Raw genomic sequence first — 18,420 nt, forward strand, 5'->3', positions numbered from 1 at the left:
ACTTTTTTCCAGATAGGGGGTTGGTTCATTCGATTCTAATAATTGAAAACATAATGAGAATGACTCTTCCCACGAGTTTAGGTAGGCAAGTTTACCTCACATTTGCAAAATAAATTTGTGATCCTAACTATATTTTAAGTAAAAGAAAGAAATAGATGACTAGTAAGTCTCACATTTTTCGATGTCTTACAAGATTTACTATGAGGTGTGACCCCTGAAATGATAATCAGGACGTCATCATTCAAAATTAGCACTTATCCTCTCCATTAAACCACAAACATATTCTTTCGATTTGATAGTTGTATATGTGAGTTAATATTAAAAAAAAGTATAGGGGCCACATGTTGACCACTCGCTTTGGGCCATCAAATTGTCAGGGCCGACCCTGTTTCGCAAGAAGGAGAGGGAGAAAGAAGAGGTTCAACCGGACTTTGAGTGAAAATAATAAAAATCTAGACTTTCTAGATTTCTAAGAAAGCAAAACTTTGAAAACTCTAAAAGAGAACATTTTTGCAAAGAAAGAGTGAAAGAAGGCAATTTTGCAAACCGCCCCTTCAATCGGGGCAGTTAAGCAAAATATCTGATAAATGTCGTGTTAATGGCGTCTTGACCAGATCGGACCTCCAACTTGACAAATCAAAGGTCGAAAAAATAGCTGATGATGACTTACATAATTCTTCTGAAACTAGTTGATGTCTTTTAAAGCCAATCCATCATCATCCTACAAAAATAAAGCTTAGAAAAATAACTTCCAAAACTAGAAATGGGTTTTATTCAATTTAAATCCTTCTTCTTTCTATTTGTTTCAGTTCTCATACACTTGACTAAAGTCTCAGCTCAACCAAACTATGCTTATGATTTCTGTCAAGGAGCAGATTATAATACTAGTAAAAGCCCATTTCAGAGAAACCTAAATCTTACCTTTTCATCTCTATTATCCAATATCACAACAACAAAAAAATTTTATACCAATAGCATAGGTCAAAACCCAGATAGGGTTTTTGCAATCTTGCTCTGTAAAGGAGATCTTAAAATTGAAGCTTGTAAAACTTGTGCTGGAACTGCAATTGGGGAAATCTCAGAACGTTGTCCAGGAAATAAAGAATACATTTCTTGGTATGATGATTGTATGTTAAGATACTCAAATTCATCTATCTTCTCAGTTTTGCAAGCTGACCCAGAGATATCTTTGCTTAATACAGGAAGTATTGACAACCCAGAACCATTTTTTAGGTTAATTCAACAATTGATGAGTACCCTTTTACCAAAAGCTAGTTCTGATTCAAAATTTGCAACTGGGGAATTGAATTATACATCATTTAAGAAATTATATGGGTTAGTTCAGTGTACACCAGATATATCTGGAAGTGATTGTAATAGATGTTTAACTGGTGCTGTTAGTCAACTTCCAACTTGTTGTTTTGGTAGACCAGGTGGTAGAGTTCTTAGACCTAATTGTAATATTAGATATGAGCTTTACCCATTTTATGAATTGGCAGTTACTTCACAAGCTCCTTCACCAACTCCTTCACCCACTCCTTCACTTGGTTCTTCTTTATCTCCTCCTTCATCAACAAATGCAACTGTTACTGGTGGTAAGCATATATTCTTTCTCTTGTTTTGATTCTTGATTATAAGTTTTGGTAGATAATTTTAAGTAAATTGAGTATTCATCCAACAACTTAATTCTAGTTGATCTTAGTGTTATGTGTCTTGAATATGGGTCGATATCTAACCCGGTTTGTGACCTGCGAAGCAAGAAATTTTTGGCCCGACCCGTTTACGTTATGTTTGCCCAAATAGATCGGGGGCTTATGTTTATTGTTGGTATCTATGTATCATTCTGAAACTCTTGAGATATTGTTGTAACTTGTAAAATCTCTAAATCACCCTGCCATTGTTCGCCGCGGAGTAGGTCTAATAAACCAAACCATGTAAATCTCTTGTGTTTTGTGAGATTGTTTACTTTCTGTATTGCTTTTGTTGGTTGCTTGTTACTTCACGTTAGAATATGAATGTTATATATTCATAATAACATCTAAACTTACCCTTATCCCAGTTATATTTTTACCTGTGGGGTGGTCTTTGGCCTCTCTTCAGGGCCGGCCCTGGGCCCAAAGCGAACAAAGCGTCGCTTTGGGCCCCCAAATTTAGGGGCCACATTTAGGAGGAATTCGACTTGAGGTGCCTTTAAAATCTTCCGTCAGACTCACAACTTTGTGTATGAAAGGGCCACAATAATGTATTTTCTTGGAAATTAGGGCCACAAACCCACACAATGTTGTTTTAATTAAATCCAAAACAAAGTAACCATATATGGACCCCACGGCAGTGTATTTATACTCTTGCTAATCTCTCCTCCCCTCTCCTCTCGTCAGTCTCATACTATTTCTCTCTCCCACCCATCTCTCACATTCCCTCTAGTTATATATATTTTAATTAATTTTATTTTTTTGGCTTGTTATTTGATTTATTGACACATATTCAAGGAATTATAATTGTTATCACTATCATCGTACTAACTATCATTGTAGAGCTTTTAACCCAAAAAACTATCATTATAGAATTTCAACAAAAAAAACTATCATTATTGATATTATCATAAATATAAATTTTATTTTAGTTACACAATCATTACAAAGGTCATCAAACTACTTTATTTGTACTTTACTAACTCCAGTTCGATGAACCATAGATTCCACATCTGAGAATCGAACTTGGGAGCTCCAGAATTTCAGAATACTTACCAACTTACCTATTAGTTCTTGGCTATAAATTTTTATTTCGCAAATTTAGTAATAGACTCAATATAACTTTTATATAACAATACACGAACTATTTTCTTAAGTAATCTGAACGACTCGAATTTATATAGTATTAACTTATTATGACAAAGCTATCACTACAAGGAAGTTGCATTACGAGCACAATTAATTTTTACAAAAAAGATAGGCTATTTAGTTGTGACTAAATTTTCTTGTCTCTAGTCTCTGCTAAACAACTATCAAACCTCCATTACCACAACACTTATGCCTCAATTTTTTTTCCCTACAAATCTTGTTGAACCATTGAATCAGAAGTTCGATTAAGGACTGACTTCGAATCCGAGCGGATTTTCAAGTACCTCGATTAGACCGTTTGAGTCATACTGCATAGTAATTAACGTAAGTTTCATGTTTAAACTCGACATTAGAGGTAAGGAAAACGAAGAAGTTCCAATGTATAAAATTTTTTTATATTGTGAAAAACATGTGGGCCACATTCTTTAAACTCGCTTCGGGCCTCCGAAATCTCAGGACCGGCCCTGCCTCTCTTGCACCCCAAAAGCTAGCTCAAGAGGCGAGGCTTTGCATCACATATATTAAATTGATTGTATGTATCCTTTCACCCAATATGGGATTATCCACACTATCATCGAGTACAGTTTTGTTGCGGTACTATTTGCGAAACGTGTAGTGAAAATTTGGTAACCCATTTCTTTATGTACTTAGCTTATGAGAAAATATCCTTATGCAGAGAAAGCGGGTAAGTCATACAAGACTGTTATTATAGGGGTCGTGGTTGGTGCAGTTGTAGCACTTGTACTTCGCTCCGCAATCAATTTTTGTATCTACACAGGAAAGAAGAAGGGAAAGGGAAAAGATACAAGTGAGTATCCAATATTTATTCTTTACGTGAAATTCTGCAGTAGATATTGCTTATAATTTATTGTCATAATACAACATGTAACCGACAAAAAGAAAAATTCCTCGGGTTTTTAGTGATCTCTTTTTGGGCATTTCATGACAAACACCTTCATAAGGTGCTAAACTTCTTTCTCGTCTCTTCCGACCTTAGTGATCTCTTCTATTACAATTAATTTTCGTGTAGGTCCACATCATTCTTTGTATATCTTTCCATGCATTTGTTCATATTTTGGGGTTCATTTGATTCAAATTTCTACTCTGTTGCTGTAAAGATGTAGGTGAGGTTGAAACTGCAGAATCACTGCAGTTTGACTTTTCTACAATAAGAGCTGCCACAGATAACTTTTCTGATAGTAATAATATTGGAGAAGGAGGATTTGGCATTGTTTACAAGGTAATTTAAATGTGTAAGCATTACCGAAAAAGTGTAATTTATTAGACTAATGAATATTTCAAGTCTAATACAAACTTTTGGTGTATCCTCAGGGTAAGCTACCGAATGGAGAAGAAATAGCTGTGAAAAGGCTATCTATGAACTCTGGGCAAGGTTTACAGGAATTTAAGAATGAGGTTCTATTATTAGCCAAGCTTCAACACAGAAACCTCGTTAGGCTCCTCGGTTTCTGCTATAAAGATGAAGAGAAGCTACTCATTTACCAGTATCTGCCAAACAAGAGCCTTGATCACTTCATTTTTGGTTCGGTTTCTGTTCTCCTTCTCTCTATCCTAATTGGACAACTCATTTGCGTTTTCAAGCCACAACGGCTCGAAATTCATTATACATGCGTGTATATTAGTTACTCATAGCTGATTCTTCTCGTTGCATGTGGATGAAATTGCAGATCCAGTTAAACGTGCCCAGTTGAGCTGGGAAAAACGTTTCAAGATTATTGAAGGGATTGCTCGAGGGCTACTCTATCTTCACGAAGATTCTCGGGTAAAGATTATTCATCGGGATCTTAAACCTAATAATGTTTTATTAGACGAAAATATGAATCCCAAAATATCAGATTTTGGCATGGCAAGGCTTTTTACAATGGATCAAACTCAAGGAAACACAAGTAAAGTCGTCGGGACATAGTAAGTAATCTTACCTTTCGTCTCTATTAATCTTATCACAAGCAAAAAAACTGAAACACCTACTAAAACGAATGATAAATATCTACTACGATATATTGTTGATTGATAATGTATAATGGATATTTTGCATATAACTATAAGCAAGTGAACAACTGATATAACGAGGATATACCGACTACGTATATCAGTTATCAGCTAAATAGCTTTAAATCCTTCTTCTTCCTTATGTTGGTAATAATTTAGAAATATTTGTTTGTGCAGCGGATATATGTCTCCGGAGTATGCAATGCACGGACAGTTTTCAGTGAAATCGGATGTCTATAGTTTTGGTGTATTGTTGCTAGAGATAGTAAGCGGTTGTAGAAACAATTCCTCCTCTAACTCAAACGGCACGAAGGACCTTCTAAGCCATGTAAGTTAGAATCTACTTCTCAATGCTATTTTTCCATTTAGTTTGCCTTCCCGTAAGTAAGGAGGAATACCATAGCACTGCAACATCAACTGATCAAGAACGAAAGCACTTGGCAATAAAGACATCACTATTTTTCCTAGGCTTTCCCACCCTATGCAAACCTGTGTAAACTATGTGCAAACCTTACACAATGTGTGAAATTGTGCATAGCATATATATGAACCTGAATCCTAAAGAAAATTGATGGATCCTTTTTACAAAAGAAAATTTAGCCCAAGAGGTTTTGCCGATTTTCACTTTCTATAAGGGTGACTACTTTATAAAGGCTATTCCAGATGATGGGTGTACCAGGAATTGACTCTAATTGACTACTTTCTATAAGATTAACCCGAGAAAAATTGAAGTTGAACTGACTAATTCCCTCCAAATAAAACTGTTTGTTGTCTAGCCATGTTGTCTAGCCCTGGCTAGACTACTATCCGCGCTAGTGGTCCAATGACTTGTCTACCAATAGTTGAACTTGTGTAAGCTAATTGACTCCAATGTCCTAACTTGAATGTTTAGATTGAGAGTTCTTTGCTTAATTGCAGGCGTGGAGAAGTTGGAAAAGTGGTACACCATTGGACTTGATAGATTCAACAATCAGTAATCGTTTTTCGCGAACTGAAGTTATGAATTGCATCCACATAGGTCTTTTATGTGTTCAAGATGAAGTTGCCGATAGACCTAACATGGATAGAGTTGTTTTCATGCTCAGCAGCTACTCTATCACTCTCCCAGTACCTACAGAGCCAACATTTTTTTCTGGTAGTACAACGCAATCAAACCTGCGTAAATTGGAACTTGAACCGTCACACTCAACCGAAGTAGGGAGAGAAGGGGAGAGGGAGAAGTAGATAGAGAAGATGAGAGGGAGAAGTAGGAGATAGAGAAAAGGAGAGGGAGTAGTAGAGAGAAGAAAAATAAATGGAGGTTATAGTTTTATTGGAAGGAGAGGAGAAAAAATAAAGAGAAAAATAGTGGTGGCCGGAGTTAGAGGTGGTGGCCCGAATTGGTGATGGTGACCGGAGTTGGTGGTGGTGGCCTAGGTTAGTTGTAAGAGATGAGAAAGAAGAAGATGACTTGTTTCCCTTTCAAATTTTGCACCCTGGAAAATCCGTCAATATTCACATCTTCCCTTTAAAATTTTCTACCCCAGAAAATATTCTTATTTTTCCAAAGCGTCGGCCATTAGAAAACTAGTAAAAGATTCAACTAAACGCGTCAAAAAAGTCGAGGAAAAAGCTTGTTGAAAAATTGAACTGAAATACCTAACTCTAAAATGAAAGTGTTCCTCTTGTCTAGTCTGGCAAGTCTTGCCACTGTGCAAGAGAAGGCGGTAATATAAGTTGGCATTGTCCGATGAGTCCATCTAAAGGCGCCCCGTCGTTTTGCTCTTGGGTCGCCCTTCTCTTGGCGCCCCTGGTGGGCCTCAGACTGAGCAGCCTGAGATCCTGGATTTGGCAGTATAAGCGGACTGGCCTGAGCTCGTGTTGTTTAAGCTCAGCAGACTAGGCCCAGTTCGAGTGTCTTCGGTCTTTCTCATTCTCCATTCTGTGATTGTGAGAATAGTCCCACATGGGAGAATGGGTAACTAGCAATCAAAAATATAAGGAATAGGTCCTCTCCACTCATTACCAATTGGTTTTGAGTTGGATGGCCACAAACTTAACATGGTATCAGAGCTAGGCTCACACGTGATAGGCTTAAAAGACACACGTGCTCCACGTCACCCGTAAAGAAGAAAAAAACACACGTGTTAGGCTCAAAGAACTCCACACGTGAGGGGGCGTGTGAGAATAGTCCCACATGGGAGAATGGGTAACTAGCAATCAAAAATATAAGGAAAGGTCATCTCCACTCATTGTCAATTGGTTTTGAATTGGATGGCCACAAACTTAACAGTGAGGGTGCTAAGTTCAAGAATAAAAGGATAGGTGTTTATAGACGCACCTTTATTTGATTAGCTAGTAGTTGACTACTTAACATGGAGTATGAGTTCAAATTAAGATCTTGCAGAAACCAATCTACCACAACCAGAAAGCCACACCTCTGGTTGGAGAGACTATCTCTACATTTACAATTTTAACTTGGAATTTGACAAGAATTAATAAGATGATCAAGCTTCCTCGTTCGGTATATTATTATTACATGTACTTACCCATCAAACCTTTTGCAACTCGACAGGGCGGAGATGAATTAGCTAGAACTGCCATGGCGGCTTTGTTTAACCCATAATTAGTGGTTAAGCTTGACTAATGAGGTGTAATTAATACATATATTGGACAAGTTGCCAAGCCTTTTCTAATAAAAACGTGTCCAAATGAAGGCAATAAGAACTTTTTGACCCACCACAAATGATTCCATCTACTCGTGCATATTGTATTGACAATAGAGTAGAGTATTTAAGAAAAATAATATCATATGGAGTCATTCTTAATGTTATTATTCACAGTATATTATGTGACATGACCTAGTGGGGAAATTAAATATGTTCTTTGTTTTGCCCAATTGATTCTGCTTTCTGACTTGAATTATCTCTTGGAAAATCATCTTGAAATGGAATTAGTGTTGGAAATGTAGTGTGAATTGTCTACTAATTAGGCGCAAATAAGTTAGAAGACCTACCTAGCTAATTGTGATTTACTAGTTCTTAATTGCAAGTATTGATAAATAAGATGAAGGTACACAAGTTGGCAGCCTATGCCAATACACAAGTGGTACAATTCATGGGAAGCGATATTTTAATAAACTTTGTATGAGATAATTATAGTGATGATAAAAGTTTAATCTAGGAGTTACCACAACGGACTTACCCATGAGATAATATTGGATGCTACCCTGAGAATCGACTTTTGTACATTCGACTTATTATTCCAATGTGTTATAGATGAAGAGATTGGAGAGTGGGGGCGGTTCTTGGAAAAAGTTGATGACTTAAGGATCAGATCCTTTTTCAAGACAAACTTGTGTCGTTTATATAGGCTTGTATGGCAGTGGTCGATCACTAGCTTAAAAGAGGCCACGTGGCAGGGTCGTTAGTAGAATCTTTTGATCATAAGGGATAAGATATCGCAAGCAGATATTCGACGTTTTCTAGCCTTCTGCGTAACTGAAATTTCTCTCTGACAAATAAGAACTTAAGGTGTCAAACATACTTCTGCAAACCTCACGTTCTACGTCTTAGGTTGTAAAGTCGACTCTTGTCCACCATTTTGCTAGCTTTTAAGTCATGACAGAGCTCAAGGTGTCTAGAAACTCGTGTCGACCTCGCATGTCAGGGTTGGCATGGCAGAGTTTTTTCAACTTCATCTCTCTGTGAGTTTTGTCTTGCTCATGTGTATTCAGATCAACAAGAATATTCGCAAATGAGGAAGCCTTTGATTTTTTTGGGACATGAAGATTTTCTCTTATGATGAGCCATGGTACTCCTCTTATATGGTTAGAGGAGTTGTTTGCACCGCGGACAAAGGATTTGCATCTCGTTTATTTTCTTCTCTAAAGTGAGTTACTTCTTCTGCTAAATCTCTATCGTGGAGCATAGTGATGATGAATTCTAGTGATCGATTATTCAGGAATTGTTGGCTTCGTGATGACGAATGTTCAGGTTAGCTTAATTGATAACCCCCTTCTGCTAGTGGCAAAGTGATGATGTCGGAAAGTGGTATCCCGTGTATCCTTATGAAATTAACCTTGTAAGCTTCGGTTTGATTTCTTCCTGTTGTAACAGTGACTTCAGATGGAGGTGTGTGTATGGGGTACCTGAAAAGACACTCTAGCGCTCATGTCAGTTCAATGTGCAAGTTTAGAAATTAGTTGAATTCTCAGGTTTGGAGTCAATCCCTCATTTAGGAAACATGTTATACATTGTCTCTCTGATCAAAGTAGGACTTTGGTGGCAGGGCTGACTTAGACCCACATCCTAACTTTCCTCTTAGCTTGAGAAGGACTCAAAGTACATAAGAGACTCGTGCTGAGTTTTCAACAATCTCTTTACTTAGAGTTGTGCTCAGGTGGTGGAATTCTTTTAGGTCCACCCCCTGATGACTCAATTGAACTCACTTGTGTAAATGAGGGGCTTGGCACATGTTGCTCGATCGATTCACTCCGTTGACTTCTTAACTAGTCAAAGTTGGCAGATATTTGACTTAGCACTTCGGAATGTCAATGCTTTTAACTGACACATTGAGTTTGGAACTCTAAACAAAATCCAAGTGACAAATTCGACGAAAATAAGGATAACGTCATATCAGCATGCCCCTTATGCCTCGCGTTAACAATTTCTACGTACAATAGCCACCAAAGAAGGTTTGCCTCATTGTAGTAAACTAAAAACCCTAGTATTGATATGTTCGACCTGGATCAACCGATTTTGACTATGCACCAAATAAGTTCAATTAAGATCATTAAAATCTAAGGTAATCTCGTCAAACATTGTATGTTTATTTCAAGATCAAACACACAATTAAGAACATTTGTGCAATCAGTTGTTACAAAACCCTAGCTTTGGTAAACTAAAAACCGCGTGATACAAATCTTAAGTAACCCGTTTTTAGTAGGAGGATAGGATTCGCGTGTAATAGGTGGTTGGATAGATTGAGAGAGACAGACCGGTGATTTTGGCAAAAGATAGAAAAAGAAGAAAAAAAGGTTCAACTGAATTTTGGGTGAAAATAATAAAAATCTAGAATTTCTAGGTTTCCGTTTATACTAAACCAGAAAAAATAAGCAAAAATTAGATAACTCTAAAAGAGAGCATTTTTGCTAAGAACAATTTTGCAAAGTGCCCCTTGAATGGGGGCAGTTGAGCAAAATCCCTGATAAATTTCGTGACAGTGGCGTCTTGACCGGATGGGAGCTCCAACTTCATCGAGTGTTTGGCATTTACTTTCCCATTTTGACCACTTGGTCCAAGTTGACAAATCAAAAATCCTAAAAAAAAAATAGCTGATGAACTTTGACTTCAATAATTCTTCTGAAACTAGTTCATGTCTTTTAAAAACCAATCTACAAACAACTCCAACCAATTTCATCATCTCAAAAACCTACAAAAATAAAGCTTAGCAAAATAACTTCCAAAACTAGAAATGGGTTTTATTCAATTCAAATCTTTCTTCTTTCTATTTGTTTCAATTCTCATACACTTGAGTAAAGTCTCAGCTCAACCAAACTATGCTTATGATTTCTGTCAAGGAGCAAATTATACTAGTAAAAGTCCATTTCAAAGAAACCTAAATCTTACCCTTTCTTCTCTATTGTCCAATATCACAACAACAAAAAAATTCTATACCAATAGTATAGGTCAAAACCCAGATAGGGTTTTTGCAATCATGCTCTGTAAAGGAGATCTTAAAATTGAAGCTTGTAAAACTTGTGCTGAAACTGCAATTGGGGATATCTCAAAACGTTGTCCAGGAAATAAAGAATACATTTCTTGGTATGATGATTGTATGTTAAGATACTCAAATTCATCTATCTTCTCAGTTTTGCAAGCTGACCCAGAGATATCTTTGCTTAATACAGGAAGTATTGAAAACCCAGAACCATTTTTTAGGTTAATTCAACAATTGATGAGTACCCTTTTACCAAAAGCTAGTTCTGATTCAAAATTTGCAACTGGGGAATTGAATTATACATCATTTAAGAAATTATATGGGTTAGTTCAGTGTACACCAGATATATCTGGAAGTGATTGTAATAGATGTTTAACTGGTGCTGTTAGTCAACTTCCAACTTGTTGTTTTGGTAGACCAGGTGGTAGAGTTCTTAGACCTAATTGTAATATTAGGTATGAGCTTTACCCATTCTATGAGTTGGCAATTACTTCACCAACTCCTTCACCTGGTTCTTCTTTATCTCCTCCTTCATCAACAAATGCAACTACAACTGGTGGTAAGCATTCCCTATACTCTTTCTCTTGTTCTGATTCTTGATTATAATATTAGGTAGAAAGTTTTAAGTGAATTCAGTATTCATCTAACTTCAATTCTAGTTGATCTTGGTGTTAAGTGTCTTGAATATGGGTCGATATACAACTGTGTTTGTGACATGTGAAGCACGAAAAAATTGGCCCGGCCCGCTTGCTTATGTTTGTCCAAATAGACCGGGGGCTTATCTCAGGGCGGCCGAAGCAGGGCTGATCTTCGCTGCCTGCCGAAGGCAATGCTTCTATTTATAGTGGGTATATCTATGTATCTTTCGGAATTAGAAAGATAGGCGCTGAGGCAGCGGGATTAGGGTTTCCAGTAAGCTATAGAAACTGAAACTCTAGAGATATCGTTGTAACTTGTCCTTCATTAATAGTGGTTATCATCGTGCCATTGTTCGCCGCGGAGTAGGTCTAATGAACCGAACCACGTAAATCTCTTGTGTTCTATGTGATTGTTTATTTGTTTACTTTCTTTATTTCTTTTCTTGGTTGTTTGTTCTTCGTCATAACACTTCGTAATTACTCGAATAGTTTAGCCCCGAAAAATTGCTTTACCATTTACTAGCTCAATACCATCAGTGATGTTACTTCACGTTAGAATATGAATATGTTAGATATTCATAATAACATCTAAAGTTAATCTTATGATCGTATTTCACTATTTCTCGAGAAATATCTAGAACGGTAAACTAGCTTATCCCAGTTATATGTTTTACCCGTTGAGTGGTCTTAGGCTGTCCCCTTTCACACCCAATGTGGGATTATCCTCAGTATCATCGAGCAAAGTTTTGTTTCGGTAATATTTGCGAAACGTATAGTGAAAATTCAGTAACCCATTTCTTTGTTTACTTAGCTTACGACAAAATGTCATTATGCAGAGAAAGCGGGTAAGTCAAACAAGAGTGTTATTATAGGGGCCGTGGTTGCTTCAGTTGTAGCACTTGTTCTTCTCTCCGCAATCGTGTTTTGTATCTACACACGAAAGAAGAAGGGAAAGGGAAAAAATACAAGTGAGTATCCAATATTTATGTGTGTTATCTTCTTTACATGAAATTCTGCAGTAGATATTGCTTATAATTTTTATTGTCATAATACAACATGTGAGCGACAAAAAGAAAAATTCCTCGGGTTTTTAGTGTAGTACGGAAAGATCCAAAAGAAAAAAACAATCTGCTTTCTTTTTGGAGATTTCATGACAAACGCCTTCTTAAGGTGCTAAACTACTTCTCGTCTCTTCCGACCTTAGTGATATTTTCTATTCCAAATAATTTTCGTGTAGGTCCACATCATTCTTTGTATATCTTTCCATGCATTTGTTCATATTTTGGGGTTCATTTGATTCAAATTTCTACTCTGTTGCTGTAAAGATGTAGGTGAGGTTGAAACTGCAGAATCACTGCAGTTTGACTTTTCTACAATAAGAGCTGCCACAGATAACTTTTCTGATGGTAATAATATTGGAGAAGGAGGATTTGGCATTGTTTACAAGGTAATAAAAATGTGTAGTCATTACCGAAAAAGTGTAATTTATTAGACTAATGAAAGTTTTGAGTCTCATACAAACTTTTGGTGTATCCTCAGGGTAAGCTACCAAATGGAGAAGAAATAGCAGTGAAAAGGCTATCTATGAACTCTGGGCAAGGTTTGCAGGAATTTAAGAATGAGGTTCTACTATTAGCCAAGCTTCAACACAGAAACCTCGTTAGGCTCCTCGGTTTCTGCTATAAAGATGAAGAGAAGCTACTCGTCTACCAGTATCTGCCAAACAAGAGCCTTGATCACTTTATTTTTGGTTCGTTTTCTATTCTCCTCTCTTATCCTCATTGGACAACTCATCTGCGTTTTCAGGGCACAACGGCTCGAAATTCATTATACATGCGCATATATTAGTTTCTCATAGCTGATTCTTCTTGTTGTATGCGGATGAATTTGCAGATCCAGTTAAACGTGCCCAATTGAGCTGGGAAAAACGTTTCAAAATTATTGAAGGGATTGCTCGAGGGCTACTCTATCTTCACGAAGATTCTCGAGTAAAGATTATTCATCGGGATCTCAAACCTAATAATGTTTTATTAGACGAAGATATGAATCCCAAAATATCAGATTTTGGCATGGCAAAGCTTTTTACAATGGATCAAACTCAAGGAAACACAAGTAGAGTCGTTGGGACATAGTAAGTATAGAGTAGAGAAGTACTCTTACCTTTCGTCTCTATTAATCTAATCTCAGGCAAAGAAACTGACACACCTAGGAAAATGAATGATAAATATCTGCTACGAAATATTGTTGATTGATAATGTATAATGGATATTTTGCATATATGCAAGTGAACAACTGATATAACGAGGATGTATCGACTACGTATATCAATTATCAGCTAAATAGCATTAAATCCTTCTTATTCCTTATGTTGGTAATAATTTAGAAATATTTGTTTGTGCAGCGGATATATGGCTCCGGAGTATGCAATGCACGGACAGTTTTCAGTGAAATCGGATGTCTATAGTTTTGGTATATTGTTGCTCGAGATAGTAAGCGGTTGTAGAAACAATTCCTCCTCTAACTCAGACGGCACGAAGGACCTTCTAAGCCATGTAAGTTAGAATATACTTCTCAATGCTATTTTTCCATTTAGTTTGCCTTCCAGTAATTAAGGAGGAAAACCATAGCACTACAACATCAAGTGATCAAGAAGGAAAGCACTTGGCAATAAAGACATATCACTATTTTTCCTAGGCTTTCCCACCCTATGCAAACCTGTGTAAACTATGTGCAAACCTTACACAATGTGTGAAATCGTGCATAGCATATATGAAGCTGAATCTTAAAGAAAAGTGATGGATCCTTTTTTACGATAGAAAATTTTGCCTAAGAGGTTTTGCCGATTTTCACTTTCTATTAGGGTGACTACTTTATAAAGGCTATTCCAGATGTTGGGTGTACCAGGGATAAGATTAACTCGAGAGAAATTGAAGTTGAAACTAATCCCCTCCAAATAAAACTGTTTGTAATCTAGCCCCGGCTAGACTACTTTCCGCGCTAGTGGTCCAGTGACTGGTCTACAAATATTTGGACTTATGTAAGCTAATTGACTCTAAGGTCCTAACTTGAATGTTTAGATTGAGAATTCTTTGATTAATTGCAGGCATGGAGAAGTTGGAAAAGTGGTACACCATTGGACTTGATAGATCCAACAATCAGTGATCGTTTTTCGCGAAATGAAGTTACAAATTGCATCCACATAGGTCTTTTATGTGTTCAAGATGACGCTGCCGATAGACCTAACATGGATAGAGTTGTTTTCATGCTCAGCAGCTACTCTATCACTCTCCCAGTACCTACAGAACCAGCATTTTTTTCTGGTAGTACAACACAATCAAACCTGCGTAAAGTGAAACTTAAATCGCCACACTCAACCGAAACGGACAAATCTACAAGTACCATAAATGAGGTGTCAATTACTGAGTTGGAACCAAGATAAACAGAAGTTAGTATTTTATCATATATGGTTATCTTTAAGCTCTTACATTCAACCTAGTGATCTAAACTTCAGCAAAGCTACCATTTAATTGCCACTTTTTTTATGATAGATTGGGGATAATGTGTGAACATAAACAAATGTGAGAGTAAAACCTGTACTATGATTCAATTTTTTTTCATTTTCAAGGGCGTGTGAATCTTAGTGTGGGTTGTCTATCTTATTCCAGTTATTCAGTTCTGATCCGGAGAACTTTCGCAAAGACTTCGAACAGTTTCATATTTATTTGTCCTACTGGTTATGTCGAGGCGAAGGAAAACCCCTAATTGTAAGACTTGTGAAAGCATGGTTCAACCATAAAGCCTTTCAGAGATAGTATAATTTTTAAGGTTTCAGACCTCTGTTAATTATTTCAGCAATTTTAGCAATGAAAGACAATAAAATTACTAACCAAAAGTATACAGGAACCAAGTCGAATTTGATACATTTATTTCTAATCCATTTACAAATTAGCCGATGTCCGTGAGCTTACAGGTCGGAACAGCTAATTGAGTTATGTGTTCAATAGCATAGTCAACAACGAAACCATAATGGATAAACTGAGCCTCCTTAGGCAACTGGGGGACGAAGAACATGATCCTGGGAAGTATCAAGTGCAGCAGGTGGCATGAACTGCCACATTGCCACACCAGGGTAACCCACAAATGGCATTAGCTTGTCGCCTGCTGATCGGGCTTGTGAAGTGAAAGCAGCTGCAGCAGGGTGAGGTAAGAAACTTGGTTGAACATTTGAAGCTCTAATTTGTTTCTCTAGATTTTCTTTCTCTAGCTTCAACCTCTGCTTTTCGTCACGAAGTTCATTCTTCTCAACCTGGATATTCAATTATTCATTATCGACCAAAAAAAGAACTAAAATTTCTTGCTGATACCACTTCTATCCACTCAAATTCGTAATAATAGTGACTCTAAACATGTTATTGAACTTGGATCACTGAGTGATACTAAATAGATTGGAGAGAAGGTACAAGAAAATGAAATACCTTCAACTCTTTAATCTTGTTCTGGAGACTTTCATTTGTATTCTTCAACTTTTGGGCTTCGCTTTTTAACAGAGTAAGTGCACGTACAGCATCACTTAGTATAGCAACCTTATCCATTTTAGGTGGCCTTCCAGGATTGAGGATGGAACCCAATTCCAGAAACCTAGTGATTATTCAAAAGTTAGTGCGGGGAAGGGAGATAAGAAGATATATACATATATATATATATATATATTGAGAGAGAGAGAGAGTACTTGTCATTCAGTCTATCCCTCCTCATTTTCTCCCTACACGCTTTAGATCCGGACGCATCACATGTCTCAGACCTCCCTCTGTTACAGAAACCCCACAGAAAACCATTAATCACAATCTCAAATGACAAATCTAATGAGGAATTTGAAATTTGCGAATAAACATATATTGATCAAATCCTGTATCGATAAGGAGAATAAATACCTTTTTCGGGAGCCTGTTTCTTTGTTTCCAACTGAATCCTCAAAGCAGAAATCAACTTCCATACTGAACAGATAGCTCAAGCATCAGTTCAAGGAAATTCAATATTACAGCAAAAGAGAAGCTTATCATCCACCATTGCCAGGAACAATTAGGAAAGGCGAACTCTAATAGGCATATTTTATTAAACAAAAAAGTAATGTTTTCACTTATAGATCGATAATACGATTATACTAACAAGAGAGGACACGAAACCCGTTAAAACTTAAGGAAATGATTACATCGTAGACTTCTACTACAAGAGCTTGACGGTGAATCTCGCCGAGCAATAAATAATCAACACTACCGAAACTAAATCTCTTTAAAACAATCCCACCAATGAACCCCCATCAAACATCAATCCTCTTACAACTTTTCCGTTTTCAAGAACTTTTATGATGTCGGACTCCTTCGTCAAGATCAATCAAAAGTGCAAGAAAGAAGCTTGAACTAGGTTTCTCCCATTCAAATCATCAATAAAGAACAACATCAATTAGAATTACTAAAATTGGCCTCCATTTTTATCTCCCTGTAAATAGCCTAACTTTTAAGCTGCTAGATGCACACACTCGCCCACCCAAACAACTACAGAAGGTCAAAACCCTATTTTCTAGTGACATGAGTTTTTGCAACATCTACACCCTTTACCCTTAATTGGTAAAGAACTTGACTACCAAAATAAACACATCCAGATAAAAATGCATTTATAAACCCTAACAAAGTACACGACCAAGCTCTCAAAAACAAAATTGATACATTAAAACAGTTAGAAATTTCCCTCCAAATCCCCAAAACAGAGAAAAATTGGCAAATTTTGCTTTTTGAGATGATTAAATTATGAATAACATAGAACAGACAAAAAAAACTTCCCAAAAGCAATACAAAGAACTAAAGCTAATCTCACCTTAAACTAGTAGAGACGTTCAAGGGCTGAGAGGGCCAGTTAAATCCGGTGACCGGCGCCGGGAAGTCTCCGCCAGGGACAGATATATCATCGTTCAAGGGGTAATCGAGAAGCCAATTAGGGTTCTCGGGAGAAACCATTTTTTTTTCCGGTAGATTATATGATCGGAGGGATTCTTCCCGATCAAAGTGCGAATTAGGTGAAAGGGGAAGGTGAATTGAAAAACAAATGCGAAGCTGCGGAGTGTGGGACTTTCCAATTTAGAGACGACAGTTAAATTGAGTGGTGTAAGGGCCGGGCTATGCCGAGCGGCCCGTACTACAACTGTCATAGCCCAGCCCAGGCCTTTTTAGTCACAAACCCCGCCACTCCCCTTTTTTTCGATCCGTGTTTGGGGAAAATAAAAAAAATTTGTTGCTTTGGAGAATAAAGAAAATTCTCCAGAGATAAAGAATTAGTCAACAAAAATTAATTTAGAGGACATATTCTTCTTTTAATCCAAAAATTGACTTCATCAAACATTGTCCCCTAATCTTCATCTTCTCTCTTTCATCCTCTCTCTCTCTCTCCATCTCGTTCACTCTCACTAAATATCTCTTTGTCGTTCTCACTCTAGATCTCTCTCTCTTTCCTTGTAGATCACTCCCATCTCTCTCATTGTAGACATATCTCTGTAGATTAATTTTTTCGCGGTCTTTATCTTTCTTTCTCGCAGCCTCTATCTCGCCCTCTCTCTTGCAGTGTGTATAAATCTCTCTGTGGAGATCACAGAGTTCGTGGCCACGAAAAGTTTTGTGGCCACGAAACGTTTTGTAGCCATGAAGTGATCAGGGTCACAAAACGTTTTGTGTCCACGAAATACTCGAAGGGTTTTGCCAAAAGCCCTCCTCGAAGTCTGTCCTAGCGAAGAGAATTGTTTCCTTCGCTGGAACAGTGTCTGTGTGTGAGAGAGAGAAAAATAATGAGAGATCGATCAAGAAACAACGAAAGATTGAGAGAGAAACATTGGGAGATCGAAAGACATAGATAAGAGAGAGATAGTGAGAAGAAAGGGAGAGGCCGAAAGAGAGGGTAACAGTAAGTGAGAGAGGAGAAGAAAAGAGAGAGAAGAGGAGGCAATGGTAGTCAAAATGGTGGTAGTGGGTAGTTGTGGTGGTGATGGTGATAGAGAAGATGAAGATGAAGATTAGGGGGCAATGTTTGATTAAGTTAAATTTTGGGTTAAAAAATAAATTTTTTTCGAGAATGTACAGAAAAACATGAATTCCCTAGAGAATTTATTCTCAGAGATTATTTTTTGTGCCCCAAAGTCGCGGCCTAATTTTACTATGACTTTTAACACAAGTGTGATTCTATATGTT

General features: G+C 37.2%; 3 protein-coding genes across 4 annotated transcripts; 2 read left to right on the forward strand and 1 right to left on the reverse strand.

Moving 5' to 3' along the window:
* Nucleotides 1–426: 426 nt before the first annotated feature.
* Nucleotides 427–6,514, forward strand: LOC147549626 (cysteine-rich receptor-like protein kinase 10). Of its 2 annotated transcripts, none has more exons than XM_086666420.1 (7): nt 427–1,595; nt 3,517–3,648; nt 3,959–4,080; nt 4,173–4,383; nt 4,529–4,766; nt 5,028–5,178; nt 5,769–6,514. In XM_086666420.1, the coding sequence occupies exons 1-7, from the start codon at nt 764–766 to the stop codon at nt 6,072–6,074; spliced, it is 1,992 nt and encodes a 663-aa protein (XP_086522546.1). In that variant the 5' UTR covers nt 427–763; the 3' UTR covers nt 6,075–6,514. The 2 variants fall into 2 exon arrangements, 1 of the variants encoding a protein (XP_086522546.1); XR_015237009.1 differs by having other exon boundaries at nt 474–1,595; nt 4,529–4,623.
* Nucleotides 6,515–9,924: 3,410 nt separating this feature from the next.
* On the forward strand, nt 9,925–14,812 carry LOC147549627 (cysteine-rich receptor-like protein kinase 15). Its single transcript, XM_086666419.1, has 7 exons — nt 9,925–11,109; nt 12,025–12,156; nt 12,514–12,635; nt 12,728–12,938; nt 13,082–13,319; nt 13,590–13,740; nt 14,292–14,812. Exons 1-7 carry the CDS (start codon nt 10,305–10,307, stop codon nt 14,625–14,627), a joined length of 1,995 nt encoding a protein of 664 aa, XP_086522545.1. The 5' UTR covers nt 9,925–10,304; the 3' UTR covers nt 14,628–14,812.
* Nucleotides 14,813–15,043: 231 nt separating this feature from the next.
* On the reverse strand, nt 15,044–17,379 carry LOC147549628 (transcription factor ILR3-like). Its single transcript, XM_086666422.1, has 5 exons — nt 17,060–17,379; nt 16,120–16,182; nt 15,918–15,995; nt 15,664–15,826; nt 15,044–15,494 (listed from the first exon to the last, which is right to left on the reverse strand). Exons 1-5 carry the CDS (start codon nt 17,197–17,199, stop codon nt 15,234–15,236), a joined length of 705 nt encoding a protein of 234 aa, XP_086522548.1. The 5' UTR covers nt 17,200–17,379; the 3' UTR covers nt 15,044–15,233.
* Between the last annotated feature and the right edge of the window lie 1,041 nt (nt 17,380–18,420).

This window comes from Eschscholzia californica, unplaced genomic scaffold (genome assembly GCF_041429995.1).
Source record: "Eschscholzia californica isolate CP2 unplaced genomic scaffold, dmEscCali1.0.p SCAF_3, whole genome shotgun sequence".
Lineage (NCBI taxonomy): Eukaryota > Viridiplantae > Streptophyta > Magnoliopsida > Ranunculales > Papaveraceae > Eschscholzia > Eschscholzia californica.

Bases quoted from the DNA above. Each gene is read 5' to 3' on its own strand.
- LOC147549626 (XM_086666420.1), top strand. From the start codon at position 764: ATGGGTTTTATTCAATTTAAATCCTTCTTCTTTCTATTTGTTTCAGTT. The intron at 4,081-4,172 runs GTAATTTAAATG...GTGTATCCTCAG, and splicing joins GATTTGGCATTGTTTACAAG to GGTAAGCTACCGAATGGAGA. The intron at 5,179-5,768 runs GTAAGTTAGAAT...GCTTAATTGCAG, and splicing joins CGAAGGACCTTCTAAGCCAT to GCGTGGAGAAGTTGGAAAAG.
- LOC147549627 (XM_086666419.1), top strand. From the start codon at position 10,305: ATGGGTTTTATTCAATTCAAATCTTTCTTCTTTCTATTTGTTTCAATT. The intron at 12,157-12,513 runs GTGAGTATCCAA...GTTGCTGTAAAG, and splicing joins GGGAAAGGGAAAAAATACAA to ATGTAGGTGAGGTTGAAACT. The intron at 13,320-13,589 runs GTAAGTATAGAG...TTGTTTGTGCAG, and splicing joins AGTAGAGTCGTTGGGACATA to CGGATATATGGCTCCGGAGT.
- LOC147549628 (XM_086666422.1), bottom strand. From the start codon at position 17,199: ATGGTTTCTCCCGAGAACCCTAATTGGCTTCTCGATTACCCCTTGAAC. The intron at 16,183-17,059 runs GTGAGATTAGCT...CTATCTGTTCAG, and splicing joins AACGTCTCTACTAGTTTAAG to TATGGAAGTTGATTTCTGCT. The intron at 15,996-16,119 runs GTATTTATTCTC...TTTCTGTAACAG, and splicing joins GAAACAGGCTCCCGAAAAAG to AGGGAGGTCTGAGACATGTG.